This window comes from Zalophus californianus, chromosome 15 (assembly GCF_009762305.2).
Source record: "Zalophus californianus isolate mZalCal1 chromosome 15, mZalCal1.pri.v2, whole genome shotgun sequence".
Taxonomy (NCBI): domain Eukaryota; kingdom Metazoa; phylum Chordata; class Mammalia; order Carnivora; family Otariidae; genus Zalophus; species Zalophus californianus.
The window spans coordinates 59,766,989-59,783,302 of NC_045609.1; the positions used below are offsets into that span (position 1 = coordinate 59,766,989).

Genomic DNA, 16,314 nt, shown 5'->3' on the forward strand with positions numbered 1-16,314 from the left:
TTTAAAAATATGTGGGGGAGGGGGACACCTGGGTGGCTCAGTCTGCTTTCAGCTCAGGTCGTGATCTCAGGGTCCTGGGATGGAGCCCCACATCGAGCTCCCTGCTCAGCGGGGGGGTCTGCTTCTCCCTCTTCCTCTCACCCCTGCTCGTGCTCTCTCTCTCAAATAAATACATAAAATCTAAAAAAACACAAAACTATACAGGTTTAAAAATATATATACACATGTGTGGGAAAGGCAAAGAGGGAATCCTAGCTTCAATCTAAGCTACTACGTTGACCATTGGGATTCAAGTGTATCAGAGCACACTTGGCAAAGTAGTGCTGGCCTGTAAGAAGCTTGCTGCGTGAGACTGAGTTCTTCACTGGGAAGGGACTCTCATACTCAGGGGTGATGGAGTCCAGCACATGAACTTGACCTCGTAACAAGGTCCTGGCCATGCAAAGGAAGAAGTAAGTCTGAAGACAGCATAGTGTTGTTTTTTTTTTTTAAGATTTTATTTATTCATGAGAGATAGAGAGAGAGAGAGAAGCAGAGGGAGAAGCAGGCTCCCAAGGAGCAGGGAGCCCGATGCGGGACTCGATCCCAGGACCCTGGGATCATGACCTGAGCCGAAGGCAGACGCTCAACCATCTGAGCCACCCAGGCGCCCGACAGCATAGTGTTTGGTACTGCTGCTCCTGTGTCCATCTGTGCCCCAGACCATGTACAATCAGGCATGTGTTCTCACCACGGCTGCTAAACTGCTAAGTACACAATGTGATGTGCAACAGACAGCCTCACGGGCTACGCTACTTTGGAAAACTCCCCCAAATGGGAAGAAATTGTTGAAACTAATTGGATAGTGGTTTAAACTGCTCATCCACAATTAGACATAACTACCAGAGAGTGGGAACTTGCAATTTTCTGTGAACTTCCTAAGGTGGTAAAATAAATTTCTTCAAATGGTATCAAGTGAAGAGGAGCTTTAAAATTAGGGTGTATGGATCTATGGATCATAAATGTTAGGTAAGAAAACACAAAGAAACAAAAGAAACTTGGAGACTTTCCAAGAGCTAAAAGAGAAGCTATGGCATTTGTATTTGGGTTGATCTAGAGTCTCTCCCCTCCCGTCCCAGCTCCCTGGGAAAAATTGTTGCTGGTGATCAGGCTGATCATGAAATAGGCAATTCAGGAGGTAATATAGCTCCCTAGAGAAGCTGCACAATGCTGAAAGCTGTGGGTGTTTGAGCATTTACACTGCCCTAGATCAAAGAATTTTGAATTGTGGTTAGATCATGGTTGATTAGAGCCACTGAGGTGTTGCAAGGTTAGAAGATCTATAGGGCAGAGAAGCAATGGGAAAATGATAGAAAGTCCATAGGACTCTGCTCTAGCATTACCCATAGCTTCAAAACTACAAATGCATCTGTATCTGGATGGTTGTTTAACAAGAACTGAAAAAGACATTTAGTAATTAGGAGACTAGTAAGGACTTAGGCACCCATTGAAATGAAGGGGAAAGGACTTGTAAATGTTGACAGTAGGGGAGCTGGGCAGAAGGCAGTGAAAATGGAGAAGAGGACATGATTTAGCTAACCAGCCTAGATGAGGGCAAGTGACAGCAGAAGGTACGGTGAAACATTATTGTGAGAGCTGAGAAGGAATGATGGAGAGAGAGAGATTATTCCTCTCCCAAATTCTTACTGTTGGTAAATTAACTTGGGAGAAGGATGAGATGGCATTAGAAGCTTACAGGAAAAAGTACAAAATAAAGACTGAATTACAGACTCATTGATGACAGTGGGTTGATGACAAGAACGTGGAGGTGGTCTAAGAATATAAAATCATAGCTATGCCGTTGAAGACTTCTATGAATGGAGGTAGTTAGCATGTTTCCTAGAGGACAGCTGGCCCCTAGACAAACACTCAGAATCCTTGGGGGCACATTCCACCCCCCAAAATATTTTATTCCTGGTATAACAAAAGTAAGCATAAACAAGTCAGTTACAATTACTAGGGAGAAAAAATAAAATACTATAGTACCAAGAAAAACTGCAGGGAAGGAAAGAGATCCCCACGATTTTAATGCTCAGTGCAGTCAGAGACCCAGCCCCTCAAGGCAGTGACCAGAGAGCGCTGTGAGAGCTACCAAAACCAGAAGGTACTCCATCCAGAAACAAAACAAGAGAATGTCCACCAATTTGTTACTGTTACAGTTGGAACAGCCCTTGTCTAGAAGACTGAAGCAATAATTTAAGCTTTCCAAGTCCTCAAATTATTGCTTAGGTATTAGATGCCTGTTCTCCACCTGGACTAGTGTTTCTCCAAGTGGACTCTGAGGATCATCTTAGGAATGTGTACATACAGATTCCTACCATCTATTCCCCCCATCACCAATGCTCAATAAGAGTCTCTGGAATTGGGGCCCAAGAATCCTCATGTTTAATAAACTCCCCAGAGGATTCTTATGGACTCTACCAGCTAATCCATGTGGATTAATTTTCAAATGCCTACACTGAAGTCTATTCTCCAGATCTCTGGCATTCCAGATCATGTATGTATGTATGCATGTAACATTTAATTTTTATATATTTATATTTTATATATTTTATATATTTAAATTATAAATGTATTTTTAAAAGGTTTTTTTATTTATTTGACAGAGAGGGAGAGAGAAAAAGAACAAGCAGGGGGAGCGGCAGGCAGAGGGAGAGTAAGAAGCAGGTTCCCCGCTGAGCAGGGAGCCTGATGCAGGGCTCGATCCCAGGACCCTGGGACCATGAACTGAGCTGAAGGCAGATGCTTAACCGACTGAGCCAGCCAGGTGCCCCTATCAATTTATTTTTATATAAATAACATTTTACAGATTTACAGAGGTTTGCAAAGAACCGTACAGGGAAGTCCTATGCACCCTTTCCCCAGCCTTCCCCAGTGTTAACATCTTATAACCATAGTAATTCTTCCATAAAGCTTATTCAGACTTCCCAGTTTTACATACAACACTAAAGTTTGCACTCCATTGTCCTAGACTGATGGAACACTTCAAAAAAAAGTCAAAGCCAAGACTGGCACCAGGAGACAGGAGGTAGAAGAATCCAGTCCTGTCTAGGCCAGGCACTAGGCCACCTGACAGTTAAAGGGAATTGGTGGAGCATGGTTGCTGCTTATACCCTTCACCACTGGGACTCACGGGAAGGCCACAAGCAGATCTGGGGAGATGCCTTCACCAGAGCCACCTTCTTTGGGCATCCGGGGATAGAGGCAGGGCTAGTTTCAGTTAGAATCTCATTGAAGAATTATCCTGCTTATCTGGCAGGAGAGTCCCATCTATTTGCTTTTGAGCCAATGGAAACTGCCAGCTCCCAAGGTAATAAAGAGTCTTTCCTAAATCAGAAAGTGCACTGGTGCTTATTCTTGAGGGAGTCGTTATAGGGATGGAGGAGGTCCAGTGTGGGTGAATCAATAATAGCCAGTGTGCCAAGGCCAAGGATATTGCTCTTAGGGGGACAAAGGCACTTTTAGCAGGAGGTCACTGAAAGCTGAGCCCAGGAAAGGTATCAACAAAACACTAGAGAAAATCTAGTTGATACTTTTCTTAATCACCCATTTCTTTGTGAGGATGGCACCTCCTGAAGGGGCTCCAGGCTGGGCCCACCACTTGAATTCTGCATATATGGGCAGGTCAGGAGAATTGGCAGGGCTGAAGACTCCAGAAGTTTATCTAAATAAGTTGGAGTCTTCCCAGGATAGCATTTGCTCTAAGGGAAGGGAATCGAGAAGATCCCAGCAATGAAGCTTGTCACTGGAACATGTTAGCCAGCCCTTCAGTTTTAGTCCACTTAAGGAGGTTGGAGGGTGACTAGGAGGGCCTGTTACAGGCAAAACCTGAAAGAACTATTTTACTAAAACCCTATAAGACCGTGTACATAAATGGCAGTTTTGATACATAAATGGAAAAAGCAAAACCCTAAAATGGATTAAAAGACATCTGTCCCTGTATTTAAAAAAAAATTAATAGTTGCTTTAAAAGAAGTTTTAGATTCACAGGGAACTTGAACAGAACATATAGAGTTCCCATAAATTCCCCCCTTCCCCCACGCACAATGTCCCCCATTATTAACATCCTGAATTAGTGTGGTACATTCCTACTTTTTTATGAATTGAACCCAGTCTGAGCAGCAACAGTCCTCCCCAAAATATGCCCAGGGGATGTGGTGGTACCCAGATAAAGCAGAGGACAGCCCTGGCAGATACGGGTGCCTGGTGGACATACAAACAGAGGGAGGGTTGGAGCAATGGAAGAATGGAAGAGCAGCAGAGACAATGTGATAGTTAACTGAGCTGGTTTATGAGTGTGTGCAAAACATCACTAAGACCTCCAAGAAATACTGATCAAGAACTTTTCAGGGATCAGGAGTCCTGAATTAGCAGGTGGGAATAAGAGCAAGAGAAATATGGGTTGCGGAGAAGCACAGCAGTGAAGGAATACATGCTCCAGAATCACACTGACTAGGTTCCAATCCTGGCTTTACCACTTCACTAGCTGTGTGATGCTGGCCAACCACTGTATGTTTCAGTTTCTGCTTCTGTAAAATAGAAGACATTATAGTTTCTACCTTATGCAGTTGTTATGACAATTATACGAGCTTGAAACATGTAAAGAATGTGCACCGGATAAACATTCAGTAAATAGTACGGTACCTATCCCATGGGGTTGCCATGGAAATTAAAAATGATGATACAGGTAAGGCTGTATCTCTTTTAGAAGAGACATACTCAATAAATGTCAGCTATTACTGTGTGATGTAAATTAAATTTTAAATGGTGTCAGTAGATATACTGGGAGACTGTCCAAAGGAGAAAGAATTACAAAACTTTTATTTGGCAGTATAAAAACCAAACTACCTGCAGTTATTTATGGAAATTGCTTACCACTTATGTCTAATTACTATGAAGCACAATCACAATTATACATAACACGAAGTGTGTCAGATTGACTTTGCTAGAACTTTTGATGATAATACCAACCTCTGTGTACATATGCTTAGTGTTCCCGGTCTGTTCCTCCTGCGGTATGATCATCTGCTAATGTAGCACGGTCGTCTGCTCACAATGTTAGAAAATTAGTGGGGGCACTGGCTTGCCAGACTTCCTTCTCACACCCTTCCCCAGATCTTTTTCAGTCCTTATTATCCTACAATTTTCTGTTCATTCTGATGATCCTTCCATCCTTTTTTCAAAACCCTTTAGTTCAATCCATTCTTAAAGAGCGCTTACTCTGTTCAAGGTATTGTAGTGGGAGCTGGGAGATGGTACAAGGATAACTAAGGCAATCCCTACTTAGAGGCAAGTAGTAGGGAATAAAAGGAAACCTTACTACAAGGTGGAAGAAAGTTGCTGTGAGTCTTCAAGAAGTGCTGGCTTTTGAACTAGATACTTAAGTAAAATTTTTATACGGAATTGACTATTCTGGACATTTTGTATAAATAGAATCATACATCTTATGAAGTAGAGAAAGATGGGGGAGTTGTCATTTTAAATAGGATGACCAAGGAAAGCTTTAGGGAGAATGACACATTGGATTTAAAGGATGAATGCAGGTAAAGGAACAAACTATGTGGCTATCTGAGTAAAAAGCATTCCGGGCAGAAAGAACAGCAAGTGCAACGGTGCAGAGACTGGAGAGTGCCTGGTGTGTTGGAGGAACAACAAGGAGACCAGTGTGGCTGGAGCAGAGTAAGTAAGGGGAGAGTAGTACGAGATTAGGCATTAACGGGGGCCAGATCGTATAGGATTTTATAAACCATGATAAGGGTTTGGCTTCTGCTGTATGTGAAATAGGAAATCATTAGAGGATTTTGAGGAGAAAGTAGCAAAATTTGATTTACATTTTATTTTTAAAAAGATTTATTTATTTGAGAGGGGGTGGAGGGTGGGGTGGAGAGAGAATCTTCAAGCAGACTCCCCACAGTGTGGAGCCTAACATGGGGCTCGGTCTCATGACACATGAGATCATGACCGGAGTTGAAAGCAAGAGTTGGATGTTCAACCGACTGAGGCACCCAGGTGCCCCTGATCTATATTTTAAAGGGACTGATCTTTAAATGGACCAATCATTTTGAGAATGATATATGGGAGAATAAGGGTGGAAGCGAGGAGCTCAGTCAGTAGGCTTTAACAATAATCCAGGCAATGGGGTGCCTGGCTGGCTCAATTGGTAGAGCATGCGACTTTTGATCTCGGGGTTGTGAGTTCAAGCCCCACATTGGGTGTAGAGATTGCTTAAAAGTAAAATCTTAAAAACGAAACAATTATGCAGGCAAGAGACAATGATAGCTTGGACCCAGTGATAGCAGTGACAGTGCTGAGAACCGATTAGAGTCTGAATATAATTTGAGCCGGAGTTGGCAGGATTTGATGACAGAATGAATATGGAATGTGAGAGAAAGAAAGGAGTCAAGGATGATTCCAAGATTGTTGTCTGACAACTAGAAGGAGGAACTGTCCTTTACCTAAGTGGGGAAGACTACAGAAGGAGGTTTGGGATGGTGGCAGCAAAGATCAGGAGTTAAGTTTTGGATGTATTAAGTTTGAGATGCCCATCAAACACTGTAGTGGAGATGTCAAGAATATAGTTGGATATGCAAGTCTGGAGTTCAAAAAAGGTCTGAGAATTGTTGGGAGGGTAAGGCACAAGCCTTTTGAATGATACTCAGTCTGTGTAGTATCTTCAGCAACTGTCCATATGGGGAATGGGAAGCTTGTACTTCGTCTAGGAGCATGCTGATTGTACCATGTTCTATAGAGCTGCCTCCACTTGGTAAACATATTTTATATCTTCTACTGTTTATTAGCATTTTGCCTCCAATCACATAATTGTCCCTAGGTAATACCCATACAAACACTTAAATTCCTTTCTCTCTGGCTCTCTTTATACTTTCTAACATCACACACTGACTATGTTTTCTATAACCCATATTATATTTTACTCCCCAATAAAAAATCTTGCCATTGTCTCATTAACTAAGAACAAGATCTTCCTCCTTTGGTATTCACAAGGACACACAGTCTTTTTTTTTTTAATTGAGATATAGTCAACATATAACATTAGTTTCAAGTATACAACAGAATGATTTGATATATGAACATACCGCAAAATGATCATTACAATAAGTCTAGTTAATACTAGTCTTTTCTTAATACTGGATGGTCTGGATATGAGGAAGCTAGCCATAATGGTTTGAATATGTCTGCAAATAACTCCGGGGTTAACAAACATTAATTAATGGAAATGTCCACACAAGGCCTATAGTCTTGTCCCATGGCAGGTGTTCAATTAAATCTAATTGATTAATCATTTTGGCTCAACTAGCATATCATACAAACCTTTACATATTGTAGGGTCTTGAGAAAAGAGTCCTCTATTACCTCCCCCCACCCCGCTCCCCTCCGCCCGTGGTTCCCTGTGATTCCAACTTAGTATCCTCTCACAGTGTGTCTCTTCACCCAGGCTCATGGCAAAGCTTTCTCTTTTGTCCACCACTTGATTTTTGTTTTGTTGCTGTTTTCTTTCCTGATACTGTCTGTCCTCTGAATGGGAACTAGCCTCCGTCTGGCCTGGAAATGTCCAAAAGTCTTTGCAAATTATGCCTAACATAAAGATTGCCTCTGTGAGCCAGAGCAAGACTCTCTGGCGTTACCCCATTATAGCCACACACATCCCCTATCCCTAGCCCCTGGCAACCATTAATCTATTCTCCAGCTCTATAATTACGTATTTCACAATTGTTACATAAATGAAATCATGAAGTATGTATCTTTTTTTTTTTTTTTTTGAGAGAGAGACAGAGAGAGATAGAGCATGAGTGGGGGTGAGGAAGAGAGAATTCTAAGCAGGCTCCATGCCCAGTGGGGAGCCTGACACTGGGCTTGATCTCACAAACTTGAGATCATGACCTGGGGAGAAATTGAGTCCGAGTCTGATGCTTAACCAACAGAGCCACTCAGGTGCCCCAAAGTATGTATCCTTTTGAGATTGGCTTTGATCACTTTGTATAATGCCCTTGAGTTTCATCCACATTATTGAATGTATCAATTAGTTCATTCCTTTTTACCACTGAGTAATGCTCTGTGGCATGGATGTACCACAGTTATTTTATCCACTTACCCTTCAAAAGGTATTTGAGTAGTTTCCAATTTGGGGGTGTTATGAATAAACTGTTATAAGCATCCATGTACAAGTTCCTGAGTAAAGATAAATCTTCATTTCTCTGGGATAAATGCCCAAGAGTGGAACTGCTAAGTTGAATGGCAAGTCCATTTATTTCAGTTTTGAAAGAAATGGCCAAACTATTTTCCAAAGTCAGATTATTTATTTTTGGAATTTAATTATGACTCAGGTCCTAGAAAGACACTCTACTATTTACCTCTTTCTGATTAGAGAACTATTGAGTCCTATGGAGTCCGATGGATTTGGATTCAATCCTGCTTCAATCACTTATTATCTAGGTGAGCCTGAACAATATATTTACCTTTTTGAGTCTCAGATTCCTTATTTAAAAAATAGGGATAATAGGGTGCCTGGGTGGCTCAGTTGGTTAAGTGACTGCCTTCAGCTCAGGTCATGATCCTGGAGTCCTGGGATCGAGTCCCACATCGGGCTCCCTGCTGAGCAGGGAGTCGGCTTCTCCCTCTGACCCTCCCCCCTCTCATGCTCTATCTCATTTTCTCTCTCAAATAAATAAATAAAATATTTTTAAGAAATAAAAAATAGGGATAATAATGGCCAAGAGAGTAAGAATTTAACAAGATCAACATGTAAAAGACTCAGTAGAGTGTCGGTACACAGTAGTGAGTTAATGCTCTCTCTTCCCACTCCATGGCAAAATAATAATCAAATATTACTCCCAATATTTTCGGTATTTGAAATTTTAAAAATCAAAAGAAAGCATAATGTTAGCTCCTTTTTTTTTTTTTTAAGTAGGCTCCACGCCCATCATGGAGCCCAACGTGGGGACTGAATCATGATGCTGAGATCAAGAGTCAGGCATTTAACTGACTGAGCCACCCAGGCGCCCTAATGTTAGCTCCTTTTGTACATATGCTACTAGATAAATTATCTTTAATAGATTTCTTATGCATAATTTTTCGTTGGCAAAACCATTTTCATCTCTTCCTATCAATTATGTTTGCTGAGGTAATGCTTATAATGCTTGGCAACAGAAATGAGTTGGTCTATCTCCATTATGCTCTATGGTTTTTCTCTCTTCTAGGTCAGTGAACAATTTCCTGATGACTGGTCCAAAGGTAAGAAAAATGTCCTTTGACTTATTTGGATTTCACTAATCTTAGCCTCTTGACTGAAGACTATACATGTCAATTTCTTTTCATTATATCCACATTTTTTATTAGCTGTGTATATTAAGGAAGGAAAAACCGTGGCACAGAGAAGGTTAGGGACACACCCAAAAGAACACAGCAAACTAGTGTCAGGGCAAAGGCAAGAACTCAGGAGTATTGATTCTGAATTTATGGCCAGAAGTTCCAGAGCCACAAAAGTCAACAGCCTTTCCCAGGTGCCAGGTTGCAGCCACACATCCTTCTCAGTGCAGTGGTAGGACACAGCTCTCCATCTTTAAAATGCTGACATTGTACTCCATGATCTCTAAGGACAGTTCCAGCCCCTAAATGTTCTTTTCTAAGACAGTAATAGGATGAGAACAGCTGAAAATCCATGAATTATGTATTTTGGGCTCACTCTGGAGAGGCAGAATAGTATTGTGAAGAAAGGCTAGTGAGGTCTAGAGTCTGGCAACACTGAATTTCATTCCTACTGTTACCATTGGCTAGCTGTGGGACCTTAAGTAAACTGCTTTACTTCACCTCTCTGAGCCTCAGGTTCCTAATCTATAAAAATGGTACCTATTTCACAAGGTTATTTGTGATGTTAAATGGAACAGCATATTTAAAGTGCTTACTCTGTCACTACTTTCGAAGGAGGGGTGAGTGGGCAGGAAAAGAGATGCATAGCCAACTTAAGGGCAAATGCCTCCCAAGTTCAGCTGGGAGTCTGAACTTGGACCCCTGTGTTTCTGTAGGCTTACCTGATCTATTCCAGCAGTGTGGCAGCTGGTGCCCAGAGTGGTATTGAAGAATGCAAGTATCAGTTTGCCTGGGACCGATGGAACTGCCCTGAGAGAGCCCTGCAGCTGTCCAGCCATGGTGGCCTTCGCAGTGGTAAGGAAAGCCTTGGCCACAGCTCCCTGGACCCCCTGGCCACAGGTTAGAGCCCCACTCTTCAGGGATGGCCCCCTGCTGCTTCTACATCCCCATCTTAGTCCTCACCTGGTCTCTGCTCTCAGGTGATCTTGTCTCTGGGATCTTCTCTGTCCCTTCTCCATCTCCTCCTTCTTACTTATAAAGCTTTTTTTCTTTCTTCCCAACACCCTCACCGCTCAATGAACGGACCTTGTCTCACCCCTAATCCTATAATATCCTTTGCCTCCCAGTTGGCTAAGGCCTTCCTCACAACATAAAGAGCATCAGGAGGTAGGTAGGAGTATTAATTCTTCATGCCTCTTAGCCCCTTCCTTCAGCAGCTCAGCAGAGAGGTACAGGACAAGTGGGGACTGACTTGGACACCAGATTCCCAAGGAGAAGAAAAAGAGTGGCCGTGCCAGTAAATGAAATAGCTGCCAATCAAAGGTGCTCTTCAGGATTTGCTGGCCCATGCCTCTTAGACTTCAGTATTTCAGGAAGAAAAAGGCTTGGGTTCTTTAAAATCTGGCCTTCAGATTCATCTCCCTCCCCATTTCTCCTCTGGCTCTTTGCCACCTAAATCCTTTAGAACCATGTATGTCAACAGTAATCTAGCCACCTAGTCATAATGTGTGACCTGAAAAGATGGGAGGGGAGAAGTGTAGCGCTGAGACCGAGACTGGAGCAGACCATGGAAGAGAGTAAGGTACATTATAAAGATGGGGAAACAGGATGGAGCTGGGGGTGGAGGGTGCAATGATGGCGTTCAAGGAAGAAGACAGCGTGACTGGTACTCTGAGTCGCAACCCCTGCCTCTGACGCACCCATTTTTGGTTCCTGCCTGCCAGCTAATCGGGAGACAGCATTTGTACATGCCATCAGTTCTGCTGGGGTCATGTACACTCTGACTAGGAACTGCAGCCTTGGCGACTTTGACAACTGCGGCTGTGACGACTCCCGCAATGGGCAGCTGGGTGAGTAGAGGTGTGGTGGGTGGCCAGGGCAGGCTGGCAAAGTTAACTACGAATGAAAAGTTCCATGGGGTGAAGAAGAGTTGTGTTCTTCTAAATCTGGGGAAAATCAGGGCCGCCCAGTTTAAGCCAAAACCCTAGAGTGACAAACCAGGCTCAATGTAGTTTGGCGCCCTCCTTCTCTAAGGGAGGGGTTTCTTTAAACACAATAAAGGAACAACACTCCCTATGGATTCAATCCTGCTACTCTCTCAGAATAGGGGGAACATCATTCCATATTGCTTGTCCCTGTTTCCTTCCTGCTGTCCTCCTCTTGAATCGCCTTCCAGCTCAACTTCCAACTTGGTTGGTCCATATTATTTCTATTGCACCTCTCTCCCGCCTCTCAATGCTGCCGATTTCCTCTCCTTTTCCGGGCCATTTTGTGGATGTCAATCACTCACCAGGCACGGACACACTCTGCCCAAAGACCAGAAACAGCGTGTAGAGGGCCAAGCCGCCGGGATCTTGCAGAGAATCCACTCTGCAACTCCTTAGGTCATGGAGTCCCGAGCAGGGGACTGGCTGAGGCTGGAAGTGGAAGCGCAAACAGGGCCTAAACAAATCTCGGCGGAAACTGATCTGGAGACAGAGCACTTGCCCAACCCCAAACCCAATCAGAAACAGTAGTCCAGGAGCTCAAGCCCGCCTGCTCAACGACCTTTTCTCCCCTTGTACTCTTCCAGGGGGCCAAGGCTGGCTGTGGGGAGGCTGCAGTGACAACGTGGGCTTCGGAGAGGCAATATCCAAGCAGTTCGTCGATGCCCTAGAGACAGGACAGGATGCCCGGGCAGCCATGAACCTGCACAACAACGAGGCTGGCCGCAAGGTGAGTCTTGCAGCCCCTGGGGTGAGGCAGCTGGCTCCATCCACCAGCCCTAGTGCGGACTGCTCTTCAGTTCATTTAACAGATTGGAAAAGCGAGGGACCAAACCGGCCAGCCATGTGGACTAGCTAGAGGCCTCACAAGCCCCCCAGCGGCCGACTCCCCACCTCCTAATCCCTGGCCAGCTCACTCCCAGCTCTCTCCCCAGGCGGTGAAGGGCACCATGAAACGCACGTGTAAGTGCCACGGTGTGTCAGGCAGCTGCACCACGCAGACCTGCTGGCTGCAGCTGCCTGAGTTCCGCGAGGTGGGCGCGCACCTGAAGGAGAAGTACCACGCGGCTCTCAAGGTGGACCTGCTGCAGGGGGCTGGCAACAGTGCTGCGGGCCGAGGCGCCATCGCCGACACCTTCCGCTCCATCTCCACGCGGGAGCTGGTGCACTTGGAGGACTCCCCGGACTACTGCCTGGAGAACAAAACGCTAGGACTGCTGGGTACCGAAGGCCGAGAGTGCCTGCGGCGCGGGCGGGCCCTGGGCCGCTGGGAGCGCCGAAGCTGCCGCCGGCTCTGCGGGGACTGCGGGCTGGCGGTGGAGGAGCGCCGCGCCGAGACCGTGTCCAGCTGCAACTGCAAGTTCCACTGGTGCTGCGCCGTCCGCTGCGAGCAGTGCCGCCGGCGGGTTACCAAATACTTCTGCAGTCGCGCCGAGCGGCCGCGGGGGGGCGCGGCGCACAAAGCCGGGAGAAAACCCTGAGGGGCTCCTCCCCTCCTTCGTTTCCCCATTTGTCCTAGGCTTCTTTTAGAGATCCCAGTAATAGAGGAACCTAGGGAATGCCCCCCCACCCCCACCCCGGCCCGGCCCGCATTCCCCTGCCCAGGGATCCCAAGAGGGAGAGACGCCGCCATCTCTCCAGAGCTTGCCACTTTCCAACCCTTTCCCCCGATTCCTCTGCGCTCTCCTCGTACTCCGTCTGCATCATCCTCACCGGCCACACTTAGGGCTGAGAACTCCCAGTCCTGAGATTTTGAGCTATTCCCTGGACTAGGATGAGAATAGGCGTTCCTCCCTCCCCTTCCTAGCTGCCCTAACGCCTGACTTGGCCTATGGAGCCTGTGGAAGAACACTTCTCGGATATGCAGGGCCAGGGTAAAGCCATGCTTTTCTCTTTTTTCCATTTTCTTGCACCCCTCCCCCCATTTTTCTGCTGCCAGGTCTCTACCATAGCCACGTCTTTTTTTTTCTACAGAGTTCCTTCCGTGCTCCTGATTCCCTGCTAACTGTTGGCAGACACCCCAGCAATCTCTAATGCTTTCTCTCGTTCCCTTTCCCTGAAGAAAACTGTGACAAAACTGACCGCGGGAAAAGCATGTCTTTGGGGCTTGTTTCCTAGAGGCAGGCCCTGAAGATGGAAGAAGTGGGAACCCTAGCGGGCTGACTCGCTGGAAACCAAGGATGCTACTCATCCTCGTGATACCATGTCTCCAGCGGACTTCACCAGGCAGGCAGTGACCTAGTGACCTTCCTAGACAATCACCCGAGGTGCTCCAGGCATACCCATAATGTCTAGGAACTATGTAAGGGCAGATCACCAGTCATTTCCTACCCCTTAAACTTCTCCCTGCTCCTAACCTATTTCTTCCTCGCAACCAAATTTACCTCTTCTCCTTCCCCAAAGGATCCTTGTTTCTCTGAGCCAAGACTGAGCTAAATAAAGCCCATTTCCCATTCAGACCCCAGTTTGAGGAAGGAGAAGCTGGGACCTTTCCTTTTTTGCAAACCTGGATCTCAAACAGGCAGGATTCAGGGCACTGGATACTTGCCTTCAATAGGTAAACTTCCTGCAACGAAACTTTCCAATTGGAAGCTCAGCACCTTGAACTTTAATTTATTGCAGTCACTGTGATATGTGCCTTCTTTTCTAGCTATTGAACTTATTCTTGGGGACATTGGGGAGGGTGGGTGGAAGATATAACATCTAGGCCCTCTCTTCCCTCCCCCCTTGCCAGAACACTATCCTCCCTTAAGCCTCACTTCCCCGATGGCCTAAGTAGTTATGCTGGCCTGACTGAGGCTAATCTGCCAACAATTAGTGAATCATCCACATAAATCTTCCCTCAATAAATACATTCACTCAGTAGCTAAGAGCTCACTGCTTGTGTACTTGAGACAGAAGCAGTACAGCAGGGACTTGCTTCTGCAAGAGGGCTCTGGAAAGGGAAGAGTCAATCCCTGACAGACTGTCTGTAACCCAGGGAGCTTCCCAGCCATCTCCCTTCTCCCAAGCTGGTCATGGGTCTGGACACGGGACAGCTCTTTAGGAGAACTGGTCAGTTGCCGGACCATCTCATCCTACCTCCCAGAGTAGGAGAGAGCACAGAGATGTGGCTCCAAGTAGGTAACAGGGGCTGAGGCTTTAGAGGCCAACCCAGGAGAGTGAAAAAGACTCCTTTTATATGCCAAATTGGGACAGTGGCCAGGTCAGACTCTAAACCCCTAGCCTCATCCCTATACATCCTCTGGTCAACTAACACTTACTGAGGGGAGAGGCTATGTACCCTTCCTCACAGGGGACACACTTCCCTTCACGGTCTCCTAGTGACCTAGTGACCTTCCTAGACAATCCTAGCACTTCATTTCCAGCTCTATCAGCAAAAGGCCTTTTTTGCTCCTTCCCTCAGCCTTGATCTGGGCCTCGTGAATCTCCCCACTTGTCCTTCCCTAATCAAGTAGCAGCATATATTAACCTGGCTGTCCCACTTGGCAGAATTACTTGATAGTGTGCAGTAAGAAAACCTGGCAAGGCAGCTAGAAAATATAAAACTACAGGGTTGTAAAGGAAAACTGCATTCTCCAGGAGGTCTCGTAGCATAAAAGTAGGAGAACTATTGTGCTTCATATTTGGTAATTCCAGGTCAGTACTTGAAACCAGTCATGCTGCCAGAAAGTTCTTTCATAGGTTGTTGTTTTGTATTCCCAAATGGATATAATTGATACCAGATTCATCTGAGTTCTATAAAGAAAACATTATTGAGCTACCTTAGATCTGTATTGCTTTTTTTCCTCTCTTGCATTATCCATTCATTCATCTGGTCATGCAGCCAACACTGGAGTGCAAATACAGTGGTGAACAACACAGCAACCTCCTTGCATTCATGGAGTTTAGGTTCTCTCTTACACTCAATCACCAGGGCTGTGTTCCCCTTTGCAAATATGGACAACTCCAGAACAGGCTTGGGAAGACACCTTGGAGGTCAGCTAGTCAAACCTTTTGTTTTACAGATTAAAACTGATACTGGAAAAGATGTCTGTCTTGTTCAGGCAACTAGTAAGTTACCATGGGGTACATACTGGAACCCTGGTCCCTTCCCTCCTCTTGTGTACTCTTTAAGGCCCATCTGTCTCCACCAGAGAGAAGCAGAGGGAGATTCTGCGAAGTGACAAGGACACTGGGTGGGGGGAGGTGGGGCTCAAAACACTGTCTCCTTCCTGTCCCTGGCCTGTGAGCCTACACACAGGCAGGGCTTTCTTTTCTTGAAAAGAATCCCAGCCTCAACTGGCCTTAGCAGCAGGTTAGGGCAAAGACAGAGCCAGGGTCGTGCTCAGCACTGGTGGTGCTGGCGATGGTGGGAGGGGAGGGCAGGCCAGGGCACCCGCCTATTGTGGGTCTGGATTGGATGCTTCCACTCATTCATTTCCTTTTAATTAACCCGCATTCCTGGAGGAGAAATATTTATGTTGGCTCCCATAGAGGCAATCCGCAGACTGGAAAGAAGGGGGAAGAAAGCCTGTCTTAGCAAAACAATATCTCTAAAGAGCTCAAGAAGAGAAAATAAGAGAACAAAATGCCATTAAAATAGCCTTCTACCCCCACTGGAGTCAATGAAAACTTCATTTCACATGCTAATCCCCCACTCCGCCCATTCTCTTCTCACAACACCTTTCCCGAAAGTGTTTGGGAAAAGTCTTCGCAGTCAGTACACAGCTCCCTGCAGCTCAGACTTCTCCTTGTGTTAGTTCAGGGCCCCAAGTGGGGCTCTCACTCCAGCAGCGGCTTTTTTCTCCCCCCCTTTAATTTAAACAAAGACTTCGGAGTTCATCAACCTCCCACTGAAATTCACAGCTGCTGAACAAACTAATCCCCTCTCCCTGCCTTTCTTCCCTTCAATGGGCTCTTGGCTTCAAAGACACTTTGGGAAAGGACTTTGCTGGGGCTCACACTGCTTCATCAATAGAAGTTA

At 45.6% G+C, this 16,314-nt stretch overlaps 2 protein-coding genes across 2 annotated transcripts in view; one reads left to right on the plus strand and one right to left on the minus strand.

Moving 5' to 3' along the window:
- SEC31B (SEC31 homolog B, COPII coat complex component) overlaps positions 1-16,314 on the minus strand; it is a 58,121-nt gene that overhangs the window by 10,969 nt on the left and 30,838 nt on the right. The window lies entirely within an intron of this gene.
- Positions 5,612-12,829, plus strand: WNT8B (Wnt family member 8B). The gene is made up of 7 exons (XM_027594275.1): positions 5,612-5,718; positions 8,423-8,490; positions 9,255-9,288; positions 10,080-10,218; positions 11,088-11,213; positions 11,936-12,078; positions 12,284-12,829. Exons 3-7 carry the CDS (start codon positions 9,274-9,276, stop codon positions 12,827-12,829), a joined length of 969 nt encoding a protein of 322 aa, XP_027450076.1. The 5' UTR covers positions 5,612-5,718; positions 8,423-8,490; positions 9,255-9,273.